General features: G+C 42.7%; 1 protein-coding gene across 1 annotated transcript in view; it reads left to right on the top strand.

Moving 5' to 3' along the window:
• The first annotated feature begins 1,469 nt into the window (after window positions 1-1,469).
• LOC130285343 (uncharacterized) overlaps window positions 1,470-17,188 on the top strand; it is a 41,720-nt gene continuing 26,001 nt past the window's right edge. Inside the window, exons 1-5 of the mRNA XM_056536702.1 lie at window positions 1,470-1,914; window positions 5,865-6,164; window positions 7,572-7,685; window positions 11,940-12,006; window positions 15,209-15,351. Coding sequence (XP_056392677.1) covers window positions 1,470-1,914; window positions 5,865-6,164; window positions 7,572-7,685; window positions 11,940-12,006; window positions 15,209-15,351 — 1,069 coding nt within the window. The remainder of the gene's footprint in view (window positions 1,915-5,864; window positions 6,165-7,571; window positions 7,686-11,939; window positions 12,007-15,208; window positions 15,352-17,188) is intronic.

The raw sequence follows: 17,188 nt of genomic DNA, 5'->3' as shown, positions 1-17,188 counted from the left end.
ATGTTTATTTTATTATATTCTGTCTATTTGCTTCCCAGTAATTTGTGTATTACGATTGCTTTCTGCTCCTTATATTAGGAGTTGTTGTTCTTGTTTCTGTGTAAAAAAAAAATTAAAAACAAAGAGTAATAAAAAAAAAAAAAAAAAAAAATTTATAGGTATGTAGTGTTAGCATCTATGGGATATTTATGGCCTATCCTGTGGATAAAGAACGAAATTATTTCCTAAAACTCCTCCTCTGGAAAACACAATGTTAAAATTGGTGAACACCATAATTAACAACTTATGAAAAGGGACATTAGGAAGATTCCAAAGAAGAGCAAATTATTATTACTTATGTCCCATCCATTTATATAGGACGTGTCCCAACATTGATTGAAAATTCTGTTAGTCCAATAAAAAAGGTTATTACAAGATACTGCAACATTTTTTGATTTGCATCTGCATCACTGGACTAATACGGCTACTCAAATTTACCATTCATATATATAAATATATATATATGTATTGTGGCAGTGTGGCAAGGAAAGGGTGTATTTCCTTGGCTCACCCTGCAGAAGCTCTCACCTGCTTCTTAAATAATGAGGCAGGAAGGAAGGGAAGTGTATATGAGATGGAGACTCAGTCTAATGTGGGCTCTTCCTAGGAGACAGCATGTGGGCTGTAGGGAAGAGACAGAGCCTGCTGAGGAGTACACAGCCCGAGCTATGAGTGGCTCAAAGAGAGTGACATGAATTGTGAGTAGAAGGTTGCAGGGGACATATGTTTAACCGGCTGAGGGAAGCTCAGCGGTTGTTAGTCAGGACAAGCTGATCTGTTTAGTCAGTGACCAGACGGTCTAGGATTTTGTTTTGTTCCTGCTTTTTGTTTATTTCTTTCCCTGCAACCTGTCTAATAAAACTGGCAAGGTGCCAGATTTGCATTATAAGTGTTGGTTTGCTGGTTTATTGAGAAGAAACGCATCCTGTGGCGTGGTCCAGGACGATCCCAGAGCTAATCCCCAAGACGGATCGTCACAGTATATATATATATCCACAAAGAAGCAGAAGCGGCACTCGTGGTTTATTCACTCATCTGTGTAAGGCGACGTTTCTTGAGAAAGGCTTTATGTGTGTGTATATATATATATATATAATAAAAAAAATATATATAGAGGCAAATAAAAAAATGTTGCAGTATCTTGTCATACCTTTTTTATTGGACTAACAGAATTTTGTAGAGAAGCTTTCGGGATTCCTCCCGAAGGGAGGAATCCCAAAAGCTTCTCTACAAAATTCTGTTAGCCCAATAAAAAAGGTATTACAAGATACTGCAACATTTTTTGATTTGCATCTGCATCACCGGACTAATACGGCTACTCAAATTTACCATTTATATATATACACATACACCAATTTTTTGCCTCTAGTGCCCTAACTTTTTTTTTAAATTGATCTCAGGTCTTATAAATGTTGTGGAATGAGCTAACAATGGCAGCCTTGTCACTTATACCACAATCATTCAACGGACGATGTACAATACAGAATATCAATGTGACTGCATTATCCCTCTATATCTTATATATTATACTTTGCTTACATGCAGGTGCAGCACTGGAGATCTTTGTTCCTCCCACATATCAGGTTAGGGTGGGCTCTTCTGCTCTGATTCCCTGTACATATACAGTAGGGAGCCATCCTGTGGATCCCACATATTTTGCAGCTTTTTGGCACTTTCAGGGAAAACAAATCCTGAGTTATGACGATCAAGTAAGAACAATCGATTCCAGATATTCAATAAACACAGAGAGAGTATTAAATGGAATAGTGGATCTTTCTATATCTAAAATAACAATATCAGATGCCGGTGTCTACACCTGTTCAGTGCTCTACAGCCCGACACAGAAGAAGAAGGGGATCAATGTGGATGTTGAAGGTAACTCCAGCCTTGCGCAAAAATTCTCTACAAAATAGTTTCTCTAAGGCCGCATTCACACCATGTTTTTTCAACCTAGCGTTTTTAAATTCAAAATGACAAAGAAGGTGCCTTTAAATCACAATGCTTTTCTAGCAATATGCATATGGATTCTGTTCCTAAATAGTGTTGAGCGGCATAGACCATATTCGAATTCGCGAATATTCGAGAATATAATGGACGAATATTCGTCATATATTCGCGAATATTCGCATATTCGTAATACGCTCGTTTTATTTTCGCATATGCGAAAATCGCATATGCGAAAATTAACATATGCGAAAATTTGCATATACAAAAATTAACATAAGCGAAAATTCGCACGCCAGTCTCACACAGTAGTATTAGAGACTTCTTTACACCACACAAGCTGGAAGCAGAGAGGGGTGATCACTGTGATGTGTACTGTGAAAAAAAAAAACGAATATTCGTAATTACGAACATATAGTGCTATATTCGCGAATATTCGCGAATATGCGATATTCGCGAGTAAAATTTGCATTGCGAATATTCGTGAGCAACACTATTCCTAGAAGAACCTGCATCATTTTGATATCTTGTCCGATCCTGTTTTAATGGTAAATCCCCCCCCCCCCCCCAAAATAAAAAATAAAAAAATAGTACCTCAACAGAATGCAAAAACACAGTAGCCTTACTCTGCGCAGTCAAATCTGTGGCAAACTTGTAGCACATCTAGACATGTAACGTGCAGATTATTATTTTCTTTTATAATTGTTTATGTAAAATACGTTTTTCAGTTTTACAACAAATACACAATATAACAGGAAAGGAATGCATTATCTCCAGGTAATAAGACAATATGATGGCATATATATATATATATATATAATAGATTCAGCAGTCTTCACTTATATTATAAAAGGTCCATTGTGGAAGCATCTAGAAATATACATCTTAAAAGTCAGTCAACTGTAAGACAGCCAATCAGCCAATGAAGACTATAGAGTGAAGTGCGCCAATAAGCAGAATGTAGACACTCAGGTATAATGGAAAAAATAAGCAACAAAGATCCAATGCAGCCAAGAAAGAAAATCAGGGATTCCGGAAGAAAGAAGGCAGAGAAGAATCTAAGAGCAGAGTGCAATGACCCCCCGACCTACGATGGCCCCAACATGCCATATATATACAGTGACCCCCGACGGCCCCGACATACCATATATATACAGTGACCACCCGACTTACGATGGCCCCGACATACCATATATATACTGTGACCCCTCGACCTACGATGGCCCCGACATACCATATATATACTGTGACCCCTCGACCTACGATGGCCCCGACATACCATATATATACAGTGACCCCTCGACCTACGATGGCACCGACATACCATATATATATATACAGTGACCCCCCCGACCTACGATGGCCCCAACATACCATATATATACAGTGACCCCCCGACCTACGATGGCCCCGACATACCATATATATACAGTGACCCCCACGACCTACGATGGCCCCGACATACCATATATATACAGTGACCCCCGACCTACGATGGCCCCGACATACCATATATATACAGTGACCCCCCCAACCTACGATGGCCCCGACATACCATATATATACAGTGACCCCCGACATACCATATATATACAGTGACCACCCGACTTACGATGGCCCCGACATACCATATATATATATACTGTGACCCCTCGACCTACGATGGCCCCGACATACCATATATATACTGTGACCCCTCGACCTACGATGGCCCCGACATACCATATATATACTGTGACCCCTCGACCTACGATGGCCCCGACATACCATATATATACAGTGACCCCTCGACCTACGATGGCCCCGACATACCATATATATATACAGTGACCCCCCCGACCTACGATGGCCCCAACATACCATATATATACAGTGACCCCCCGACCTACGATGGCCCCGACATACCATATATATACAGTGACCCCCCGACCTACGATGGCCCCGACATACCATATATATACACAATGACCCCTCGACCTACGATGGCCCCGACATACCATATATATACAGTGACCCCCGACCTACGATGGCCCCGACATACCATATATATATACAGTGACCCCCCCCCGACCTACGATGGCCCCGACATACCATATATATACAGTGACCCCCCGACCTACGATGGCCCCGACATACCATATATATACAGTGACCCCCCGACCTACGATGGCCCCGACATACCATATATATATATACAGTGACCCCCCGACCTATGATGGCCCCGACATACCATATATATACAGTGACCCCCCGACCTACGATGGCCCCGACATACAATCACTCTCAGAGGCCATCACATGGTGAAGGCAGCATCAACATACGATGCTTTTGTATGTCGGGGCCATCGCATAAACAGCTATCCGACAGCGCAGACTGCTTCAGCTGCCACCGGATAGCCGTTTACGGTGCGCCGTGTGGTCCGCTGACGATCACTTACCTGTCCTCGGGGCTCCGGCTCGTCCTCTTCGGGATCCTCTGCATCGTCGGCGCTCTCCATCGTCGTCATCACGTCGCTGCGCACGCCGTCCCGTCATCCAATAGGAGCGGCGTGCATAGCGACGTGATGGCGGCGACGGATAGCGAGGATGCCGGGGAAGCAGAGGAAGCGATGGAAGGCGACATCCCGGGCAGCGGTGACGAGCGGTGACGGTCCGGAACGGCGGGGACAGGTGAGTACAACTTCCTCTAACAGTGGTCTTCAACCTGCGGACCTCCAGATGTTGCAAAACTACAACACCCAGCATGCCTGGACAGCCGTTGGCTGTCCGGGCATGCTGGGTGTTGTAGTTTTGCAACATCTGGAGGTCCGCAGGTTGTAGACCACTATCCTATACTTTACATTGCACGGATCCCTCAACATACGATGGTTTCAACAAACGATGGTCCATTTGGAACGGATTACCATGGTATGTTGAGGGACCACTGTATAGGTATACAAAGAAGGGGATAGAAGTAAGTAGAAAGAATATAGTAGAAAGTATATAGAAGGAGTCTCATCCGCATGATCATGAGCTAATGAAAAAGAAAGGTATGAGGAGGAATTAATCAGAAATTAATCAGGCCCTCTTCCCAAACATCCCAAGAATGCCATATCAGGCGGAACTGGGTGACCGTGTGATCTACCGGGGCTGACAGGTATTCCATTTGTCTAATGTCCCTGATCATATCTAGTAGTACTGGGAGGGGTGGGGCATCAGAACGATGGCACCATTGGGCTAATAGACAGACTTTATTGTTGGCTGCCTCTTTTACATCCAAGTCGTTTTTTTGTTTTTTTTTAACTGATATGGTGCTGGGGCAGGGGGAAAATAAAATAAAACCCCAATGTTGGACCCCCCACTTACCCCCTGCCCTTCCTGATTGCCTCTGTCCAATCTCCCGGTCTTCTCTCTTCTTCCTTCTTCCAAGACGAGTGCTCAGTGCCAAACGTTTCAGCTTCCAGACGAAAGACCAGTCTGAGGTAAACAGGGACTGAGGGGGACCAGGGGCTAGGCAAGTATAGGGTTTTTCTATTCTCTCCCACCTCAGCTCTATATTAGTTTAAAAAAAAAAAATACTACATAACCCTTTATAATCCACATGTGAAATCTGGGTCTTATCTACAAGATAATAAGTATAATAAACCATGGTCAATTGAAACTCACAATTTTTCTGATAATCCTCAATTTTTGGAAAACCTCATCGCCATGTGTTGTACTGTACAATGCCGAGGCTTTGTGGTGCATCCTCTTACAATAACAATGTATTTTACCATAAATTGTGAGGCGGACCATGACGTTCATAAATCTGGTGCTAAATGAGTTTTTCCGTTAGTTATCTCCATGTAAGTATGAGAATTATATTGAATATTCATCTATTTTTGTCATTGTCCTTTTTGTCAGCTCCTCCGCGGATTGTGATGACCAATAAAACTGTTGGTGTAAATGAAGAGAGTGTTCTGAGCTGCTCCATCACTGGATTCTACCCTGAGGACGTTACTATTACATGGTTAAGGGGCACAGAGATCCTGGGACATGTCACTATGGATGGACCCCGGAGTAATTCAGATGGAACCTTCAGTGTGGACAGTTCAGTGACCATAACACCCACCGAGGAGGACAGAGCGCGAGACTTCTCATGTAGAGTCCAACATGAATCTCTTAAGGAGCCTCTCCAGATAGATTTTAAGCTGAGATATAGAGGTAATAATATCCTTCATAAAAGATTAAAGGGGTACTCTGATGGAAAAAAATTTTTTAATGTAAATTATCTACGACAACAAAGTCAAGTACGTGCACTCATCTTCTTATTGCCTTCTCCGGCTTTGTGAGCGTCAACTATTTTCAGTTTCAGATTTCTAGACAACTGCTTAGAAGAACCCATGGTGCTGATTGTTGGGGCAAGGTCAGATGAGTCTGGGCATTTAAAACCTTTGCGATTGACATCACCTGGTCTTCCCAGATGATGATTGAGAACAATCCATGACACTGGCAGGTCTCAGCTTTACAAAGGGGGCAGCGCATGCTATAAATTCTGCAGGGTGCCCAAACTTTTGCAGACACTATTTTTTTTGTTTTCTGTTATTTTGAAAGTGTAAATGATGGAAATAAAATCTAACATTTGTTGACATATTATAAGAATGTCTAATCTGTAATTTGATGCCTTTTGGAGATTTTTCCATCTTTCCTTGGCTTCTTTATGCACATTAATACAAATTTTTTACCTGGGGTGCCCAAACTTTTGATCCCCACTGTATGGGTTACAGGGAGGATGCTCAGTGCCCAAAATGTCAGATGGGTGAGCTTGGATTCCTTTATCTCATAAGGGAATGTGAATCTATTCAGAAATGTTGGGGGACCGTTATAAGGGCTATTGAAAATAGGTTAAAAATCAGGCTGGATGGAGACCCAAAAAATATATTGTTGGGAGATATTGGGGTGTCGCCTCATCAGAGAATCCTAATCAGGTTTTCTCATATGCCAAGCTTATAATTGTAAGAGGATGGTTTGATCATAATCCCCCAAATGTTATGAACTGGTTGGCCATAATCCAGAAAGTACAAAACTTTGAGCAGATTTTGGCAAAATCTTCTAAGAAGTAGTCTCGGGAGTTTCATAGGGATAATTGGTAAAAACTATTTTTTCCTCCCTCTATACTTATCTCCTTTTTGCTCAATACCCTTCTTTTTCCTTTGGTCCCTTCAGGGGTAGATTAGGGGTGAGAAGGGGCGGACTGTATGAAATAGAATTAGTCTAGGGATACAAACTGACAGGAGCCTATAAGGCAATCATTTTGTAATTTCTTTGCCCTTTACACCATTATGGGGTATATATTGGTCTCATTCCCATTGCTACTGGGTGATTATAATAAATGCAGAACTCCCCTCTCCAGAGGAACGGTATCCCATTATACTGGGGGCCCAGTTTAGTCTTTGTTATAGGGCCCCATCTCCTCTATGTATATGGCTAATAAACGTGTGATCCTCCACCAATTTTACTGTAGTTGTACCAGACCAGTTGTAGATCGCAGCATTTGTTTATGTCTGTTTATTATATGTATTGAATATATTTCTAATTAATCTAATAATCTTTAATTGTATATTTTAACAGAAACAAAGTCGGTGAATCAGACCCTTTATATCATTATTATAGTTATTCTCGTGGTTGTCGTCATTCTGGCTATGGTCATCCTGGCTATAATATATCACAAACATAAAAGAAGAAGTAAGTACGTCCTCTGTCTTTTATTGTAGATCTGTGTTCCTTTCAGGTGCAAACTTTAGTAGAAAGGTCACGACTCACCACCGACCAGAATGTCCTGGGGGGGGGCATCATCTCTAGCAAGGGATATAGTTTCACTTTCACTTTTCCCTGCTTATTCTACAGTAACTATTCCGGAGAATTCCTAAGGGTTGTGGGAGTTTAGCTCGGTAGAGACATGCGACATTAAACAGAATTCTGAGACAGTAACACAGTTCACACACACCCATGTTCACATTGCCCTCACTATACAACTGGCTTACTACTAGCCACCCGACAAAACTGGCAAGTGTCCCAGCAGAGGTCAGCACTTCAGGACGTTAGGTCCAGTACCTCACAACTACCAAGGCAACTTAAAGGGGTACTCCACTGGCCAACGTTCAGAAGTAAATATTCCGAACGCTGTTTTCGCGCTGCGGGGGGCGGCCACGCCCATTGTGACTTCATGCTCACGCCCCTCAATGCAAGTCTATGGGAGGGGGCATGACTGCCGTCACGCCCCCTCCCATTGACTTGCAATGAGGGGGTATGGCCATGACGTCACAATGGGCGTGGCCGCAGTGCGAAAACAATATTCGGAACATTCACTTCCGAATGCTGGCCAGTGGAGTACTCCTTTAAATACCAGTTATACTAAGAGGTCAGTTAATGACCTGTCTCCAGCACCTGTGCTGTTTTAAAGCCTGGAGTGGCCTAGGAAACGGAATGAAAAGACCCACTACCAATATCCCTTTAATTTTTTAAGTTCCAGGCCAGAACATAGGACTAGCTAAGGTCTACTAGAGATTTAACTCTTTACAGGATTTTCTCACATCTGACCCAGCTTTCCGTGGATGAGATATGCACCTCCAGAAACCTGCTTGCTACATATGATAGGTACCTTGGGAAAATATAGCAATCCCCACCCACCACTCGTCACTGTCTCACAGGGGTTGGGTATAATTTTTTTAGGTACAAACTCACAGTATATGGCGTAAATAACAAACTTCAGGAGTCAGTGGCCTATATGGCAGAATGTGCACTGCTGAGTCTTTGGCTGGAATTCCTCTGAGGATTTTTTTCTAGCAAAAACGCCATAAAGAACGGCCATTTTGCTGCACAGCGTTTTTTCAGCAAAAAAAAACGCAACATCCAGATGTTAGCTGCAAGTCAATAGTAAACTGCAAAATGGCAGATCCATTTGGCGTTTTTCAGTTTGGCGTTTTTTTTTATCCTTTTGGCGTTTTTCAGCAATTTTATGCTCAGAGGCTGGTTTTTCAAAATGCCCAACAAAACCTAGTTTGGCATTTTCTGCACAGAAATCGCGGCGTTTTCCTCCCATAGAAGTCTATGGGAGAGAAGAAACACCAAGAAAAACGCCATGTTGGTTTTAACTTTGGCGTTTTTGCTGGCGGTTTTTATTCTTTTTTGGACTTTAGCGATCCAAAAAAGTGATGGAGATGCCTTTTTTATTAAAATTCCGTAGGGTATCATTAAAAAAAAAATAATAAAAAAGATACAGTAGTGATGGAAAAAATAGTATTTAACAAAATTTATCTTTTTTAAAACTACATTTTTATTAATTTTTAAATAGGGATCAATTTATGTGGGCAGGCAGGGCACTAAAAATGTAGCCGACAATAATAAAAATGTAGTATGTGTGTTTTTTTTCACTTTTTTTCAACATTTTTATGGGTAGCACTACTACTCCCAACATGGAACACACTGTTCCATGATGGGAGTAGTAGTACCTGTACTAATTGACAGATCGCCCCGGGTACATTGCGATCCTCCTGTATAATGTATAGATGCGGCGGCTGCTCTTCTCTGGTCCCCTGCACTGCCATATATATATACACCTATTCATATTTCCTGCAGAGAGCTGTGATTGGCCGGATGGTTCAGCCAATCACAACTCTCTGTGGGAAATATGACTAGGTGTATATACGTCAGTGCAGGGGACCAGAGAGGAGCGACCGGCCGCATTTATACATTATACAGGAGGATCACAGCGGGTGTCAGGAGTGACACCCGCTGGGATCTTTCCTTAACTGCAAGTACTACTACTCCCAACATGGAGCACACTTTGCTCCATACTGAGTGCTGTAGTAACTACATTAATAGACAGATCACAACAGGTGTCAGAAGTGACACTCGCTGCAATTCTGTCTATTAATGCAGGTACTACAGCTTCCAGCATAGAGCATAGTGTGCTTCATGTTGGGAGTAGTAGTACTTGCAGTTAAGGACAGATCACAGCGGATGTCACTCCTGATTGCGGATTGCAGAGATGCGGAGCGACTTTCTCCTGTGCTCCACATCTCAGCACTATACTCCAGCTGACCAGTGATATGAATAGAACATCACTCATTCATATTTCCCTCTGAGTGCAGGGATTGGCTGCAACCATCCGGCCAATCCCCACTCTGGGCGGAAAATATGAATGAGTGATGTTCTATTCACATTACTGGCCGGAGTACAGAGCAGAGATGCGAGCGCTGTATAGAGCCGCTCCGCATCTCTGCAATAGATAGAACAATCGCAGCGGGTGTCAGTAATGACACCAGGGGCGATCTTTCTATTAGTACAGGTACTACTACTCCCATCATGGAACAGTCTGTTCCATCCCTACTTCATCCTTTTTCTTTTTTTTCTTTTGGTACCCAACAAATTTAGAAAAAAAAAAAACACCAAAGGGGCCAAAAAAGGCAAATTGCACACAAAGGTAAAAACGCCATAAAAAGACAAGAAAATGCAGGGAAAAACAGTGACAGTTTTTCTGGCGTTTTTTTCTGGTGTTTTTAAGCCTAAAAAAATGCAGGGCAAAAACCTCAGTGGAATTCTAGCCTTACAGAGCTTGAGTGTAGAAAGGAAAGATAACAAATAGCACCATAAGGCCTGGAGTGTATTGTAAATGTTCACTATATGGATCTGAAATTGTATCAGTATTACATCACTATTACATCAGTATTACATCACTATTACATCAGTATTACATCAGTATTACATCAGTATTACATCACTATTACATCACTATTACATCAGTATTACATCACTATTACATCACTATTACATCACTATTACATCACTATTACATCACTATTACATCAGTATTACATCACTATTACATCACTATTACATCACTATTACATCACTATTACATCACTATTACATCAGTATTACATCAGTATTACATCACTGTTACATCACTGTTACATCACTATTACATCACTATTACATCACTATTACATCAGTATTACATCAGTATTACATCAGTATTACATCACTATTACATCACTATTACATCAGTATTACATCACTATGACATCACTATTAAATAAGTATTACATCACTGTTACATCAGTATTACATCACTATTACATCAGTATTACATCACTATTACATCACTATTACATCACTATTACATCACTATTACATCACTGTTACATCACTATTACATCAGTATTACATCACTATTGCATCAGTATTACATCACTATTACATCACTATTACATCAGTATTACATCAGTATTACATCACTATTGCATCAGTATTACATCAGTATTACATCAGTATTACATCAGTATTACATCACTATTGCATCAGTATTACATCACTATTACATCAGTATTACATCACTATTACATCAGTATTACATCACTATTACATCACTATTACATCAGTATTATATCACTATTACATCAGTATTACATCACTATTACATCACTATTACATCACTATTACATCACTATTACATCACTATTATATCAGTATTACATCACTATTACATCACTATTACATCACTATTATATCACTATTACATCACTATTACATCAGTATTATATCACTATTATATCAGTATTACATCACTATTACATCACTATTATATCACTATTACATCACTATTACATCACTATTCCATCACTATTATATCAGTATGTCTGTATAGTAAATACTGATGGATGTCTTCAAGGCAGAAAATTGAACTATACTTTGAAAAACGGATGCAATACGGATGAAAATATTGGAACAAATATGGAACACATACGAGTGCATCAATATTTTAATCCCTTCCTGTAGATTTTAATGGTCATTTTCCATTTTGAAATTGAATGACAGCAGCACATGTTGTGTTTTACAAATATGGAGGCATCAATTGTCTGAAATAAAATGAACTGTGTGTAAATTCTGTTAAATATTTCCCATATGTAACTTTATTACATCACATCACATTTCCAGGACAGGACAATAGAAATACTCAAATGCCACTCACCAGTGCAAAGAACGATGACCCGGAGACTGGTGAGTACAAGTGGACATTGCATTGAAGGTCTGTGGTCATATATATAGACACAGGATCCTAAGAATAATTGTTACGCCGAGCGCTCCGGGTCCCTGCTCCTCCCCGGAGCGCTCACGGCGTCTCTCTCCCTGCAGCGCCCCGGTCAGTCCCGCTGACCGGGAGCGCTGCACTGACATGGCCGTCGGGGATGCGATTCGCACAGCGGGACGCGCCCGCTCGCGAATCGCATCCCAAGTCACTTACCCGTCACGGTCCCCTGCTGTCATGTGCTGGCGCGCGCGGCTCTGCTCTCTAGGGCGCGCGCGCGCCAGCTCTCTGAGACTTAAAGGGCCAGTGCACTAATGATTGGTGCCTGGTCCAATTAGCTTATTGGCTTCCACCTGCTCCCTGGCTATATCACATCACTTCCCCTGCACTCCCTTGCTGGATCTTGTTGCCTTGTGCCAGTGAAAGCGTTTAGTGTTGTCCAAGCCTGTGTTCCAGAACTCCTGCTATCCATCTTGACTACGAACCTTGCCACCTGCCCCGACCTTCTGCTACGTCTGACCTTGCCTCTGCCTAGTCCTTCTGTCCCACGCCTTCTCAGCAGTCAGCGAGGTTGAGCCGTTGCTAGTGGATACGACCTGGTTGCTACTGTCGCAGCAAGACCATCCCGCTTTGCGGCGGGCTCTGGTGAACACCAGTAGCCTCTTAGAACCGGTCCACCAGCACGGTCCACGCCAATCCCTCGCTGACACAGAGGATCCACAACCTGTAAGCCGAATCGTGACAGTATATCCGGCCATGGATCCCGCTGAGGTGCCGCTGCCAAGTCTCGCTGACCTTCCCACGGTGGTCGCTCAGCAATCGCAGCAGATTGCCCAACAAGGACAGCAGCTGTCGCAGTTGACCGCCATGTTACAGCAACTTCTGCCTCTGCTACAGCAGCAACCATCTCCTCCGCCAGCTCCTGCACCTCCTCCGCAGCGAGTGGCCGCTCCTAGCCTCCGCTTGTCCCTGCCGGACAAATTTGATGGGGACTCCAGACTCTGCCGTGGATTTTTGTCTCAGTGTTCCCTGCATATGGAGATGTTGTCGGACTTGTTTCCTACAGAACGGTCTAAGGTGGCGTTCGTAGTGAGCCTTCTTTCAGGAAAGGCCTTGTCTTGGGCCACACCGCTCTGGGACCGCAATGATCCTGCCACAGCCACAGTCCAGTCCTTCTTCGCTGAAGTCCGTAGTGTGTCCGAGGAACCAGCCCGAGCTTCTTCTGCCGAGACTGCCCTGCTGAACCTGGTCCAGGGTAATTCTTCAGTGGGCGAGTACGCCATCCAATTTCGTACTCTTGCTTCCGAATTATCATGGAATAACGAGGCTCTCTGCGCGACCTTTAAAAAAGGCCTATCCAGTAGCATCAAGGATGTGCTGGCCGCACGAGAGATTCCTGCCAACCTGCAAGAACTTATCCATTTGGCCACACGCATTGACATGCGTTTTTCTGAGAGACATCAGGAGCTCCGCCAGGAAAAAGACTTAGATCTCTGGGCACCTCTCCCACAGTATCCTTTGCAATCTACGCCTGGGCCTCCCGCCGAGGAGGCCATGCAAGTGGATCGGTCTCGCCTGACCCAGGAAGAGAGGAATCGCCGTAGGGAAGAAAATCTTTGTCTGTACTGTGCCAGTACCGAGCATTTCTTAGTGGATTGCCCTATTCGTCCTCCACGTCTAGGAAATGCACGCACGCACCCAGCTCACGTGGGTGTGGCGTCTCTTGGTTCAAAATCTGCTTCTCCACGTCTCACGGTGCCCGTGCGGATCTCTCCTTCTGCCAACTCCTCCCTCTCAGCCGTGGCCTGCTTGGACTCTGGTGCCTCTGGGAATTTTATTTTGGAGTCTTTGGTGAATAAATTCTGCATCCCGGTGACCCGTCTCGTCAAGCCGCTCTACATTTCCGCGGTCAACGGAGTCAGATTGGATTGCACCGTGCGTTACCGCACAAAACCCCTCTTAATGTGTATTGGACCCCATCACGAAATGATTGAATTCTTCGTCCTTCCCAACTGCACCTCTGAGGTCCTCCTCGGTCTGCCATGGCTCCGGCTTCATTCTCCCACCCTTGACTGGACCACCGGGGAGATCAAGAACTGGGACTCTGCTTGCCATAAGAAATGCCTCTCCCCCCCTCCCAGTCCTGTCAGGCAAGCCTCAGTGCCTCCTCATGGCCCCCGTCCTGGTGACACACTGCCCCGTGCCAAGCTTCACCCTCTGCCCTCCCTCCCCATTCCCACTCCTGCTGTACTGCCTGCCTTTGAGGAAACCCTCCATTCACTCCCGGTGTCCTCGTCCCAGGTAAAGCAGTTGTCGGACAAAAAAAGGGGGAGACCTAAGGGGGGGGGGTACTGTTACGCCGAGCGCTCCGGGTCCCTGCTCCTCCCCGGAGCGCTCACGGCGTCTCTCTCCCTGCAGTGCCCCGGTCAGTCCCGCTGACCGGGAGCGCTGCACTGACATGGCCGTCGGGGATGCGATTCGCACAGCGGGACGCGCCCGCTCGCGAATCGCATCCCAAGTCACTTACCCGTCACGGTCCCCTGCTGTCATGTGCTGGCGCGCGCGGCTCCGCTCTCTAGGGCGCGCGCGCGCCAGCTCTCTGAGACTTAAAGGGCCAGTGCACCAATGATTGGTGCCTGGCCCAATTAGCTTAATTGGCTTCCACCTGCTCCCTGGCTATATCACATCACTTCCCCTGCACTCCCTTGCCGGATCTTGTTGCCTTGTGCCAGTGAAAGCGTTTAGTGTTGTCCAAAGCCTGTGTTACCTGAACTCCTGCTATCCATCTTGACTACGAACCTTGCCGCCTGCCCCGACCTTCTGCTACGTCTGACCTTGCCTCTGCCTAGTCCTTCTGTCCCACACCTTCTCAGCAGTCAGCGAGGTTGAGCCGTTGCTAGTGGATACGACCTGGTTGCTACTGCCGCAGCAAGACCATCCCGCTTTGCGGCGGGCTCTGGTGAACACCAGTAGCCTCTTAGAACCGGTCCACCAGCACTGTCCACGCCAATCCCTCGCTGACACAGAGGATCCACAACCTGTAAGCCGAATCGTGACAATAATATTATCGAAGGCTTTCTGAGAATGGATTCATGACACAAAAGAAAAGTAATGATTTTCTTTTTAGCATAACCAGTTTAAATAGATTTGTTCAATTTCTCATTTCCTCCTCATGCAGAGGTCAACCTAAGCCTGTAGAGATAAAAGCAGAGCCAAGTTTTTCCCTACAGCAAACCACTCAGAATTTTGTCATGGGTAGCTGCCAACCTTCCCCAATTTGCTGGGACTCTTCTGGCAAATTATTGTCCAGGGCACTTACTGGTAAACCCCCCCCCCCCTAACTGGTTGTTAAAATAACAGCTGGTTTAGGAAATATGGGTGAAGCCAAATCCCTGACATGGTTGTCCTTAAAGGGGTACTCCACTGCCCCAGCATTTGGAACATTGTGTTCCAAACGTTGGATGCGGGCTGGGGGAGTCGTGACGTCACGACCATCAGTATTACATCTGTATTACATCACTATTACATCACTATTACATCAGTATTACATCACTATTACATCAGTATTACATCACTATTACATCACTATTACATCACTATTACATCAGTATTACATCACTATTACATCACTATTACATCACTATTACATCACTATTACATCAGTATTACATCAGTATTACATCAGTATTACATCAGTATTACATCACTATTACATCAGTATTACATCACTATTACATCACTATTACATCACTATTACATCACTATTACATCAGTATTACATCACTATTACATCACTATTACATCACTATTACATCACTATTACATCAGTATTACATCAGTATTACATCACTATTACATCAGTATTACATCCCTATTACATCACTATTACATCACTATTACATCACTATTACATCAGTATTACATCACTATTACATCACTATTACATCGGTATTACATCACTATTACATCAGTATTACATCAGTATTACATCACTATTACATCACTATTACATCACTATTACATCACTATTACATCACTATTACATCACTATTACATCAGTATTACATCAGTATTACATCACTATTACATCACTATTACATCACTATTACATCACTATTACATCAGTATTACATCACTATTACATCAGTATTACATCACTATTATATCACTATTACATCAGTATTACATCACTATTACATCACTATTATATCAGTATTACATCAGTATTACATCACTATTACATTAGTATTACATCACTATTACATCACTATTATATCAGTATTACATCACTATTACATCAGTATTACATCACTATTACATCAGTATTACATCACTATTACATCACTATTACATCACTATTACATCACTATTACATCAGTATTACATCACTATTACATCACTATTACATCGGTATTACATCACTATTACATCACTATTACATCACTATTACATCACTATTGTATCACTATTACATCACTATTACATCACTATTACATCACTATTACATCACTATTACATCACTATTACATCACTATTGTATCACTATTACATCACTATTACATCACTATTACATCAGTATTACATCAGTATTACATCACTATTATATCGGTATTACATCAGTATTACATCACCATTACATCACTATTATATCACTATTACATCACTATTATATCACTATTACATCACTATTGTATCACTATTACATCACTATTACATCACTATTACATCACTATTACATCACTATTACATCACTATTACATCGGTATTACATCACTATTATATCACTATTACATCACTATTACATCACTATTACATCACTATTATATCACTATTATATCAGTATTACATCAGTATTACATCACTATTACATCACTATTCCATCACTATTATATCACTATTACATCACTATTACGTCACTATTACATCACTATTACATCACTATTATATCAGTATGTCTGTATAGTAAATACTGATGGATGTCTTCAAGGCAGAAAATTGAACTATACTTTGAAAAACGGATGCAATACGGATGAAAATATTGGAACAAATATGGAACACATACGAGTGCATCAATATTTTAATCCCTTCCTGTAGATTTTAATGGTCAGTTTCCATTTTGAAATTGAATGACAGCAGCACATGTTGTGTTTTACAAATA

The sequence above is a fragment of the Hyla sarda genome, chromosome 8 (assembly GCF_029499605.1).
Source record: "Hyla sarda isolate aHylSar1 chromosome 8, aHylSar1.hap1, whole genome shotgun sequence".
Lineage (NCBI taxonomy): Eukaryota > Metazoa > Chordata > Amphibia > Anura > Hylidae > Hyla > Hyla sarda.
Note: the sequence above shows the minus strand (reverse complement) of the source record. Positions and strands in the feature narration are given on the sequence as shown.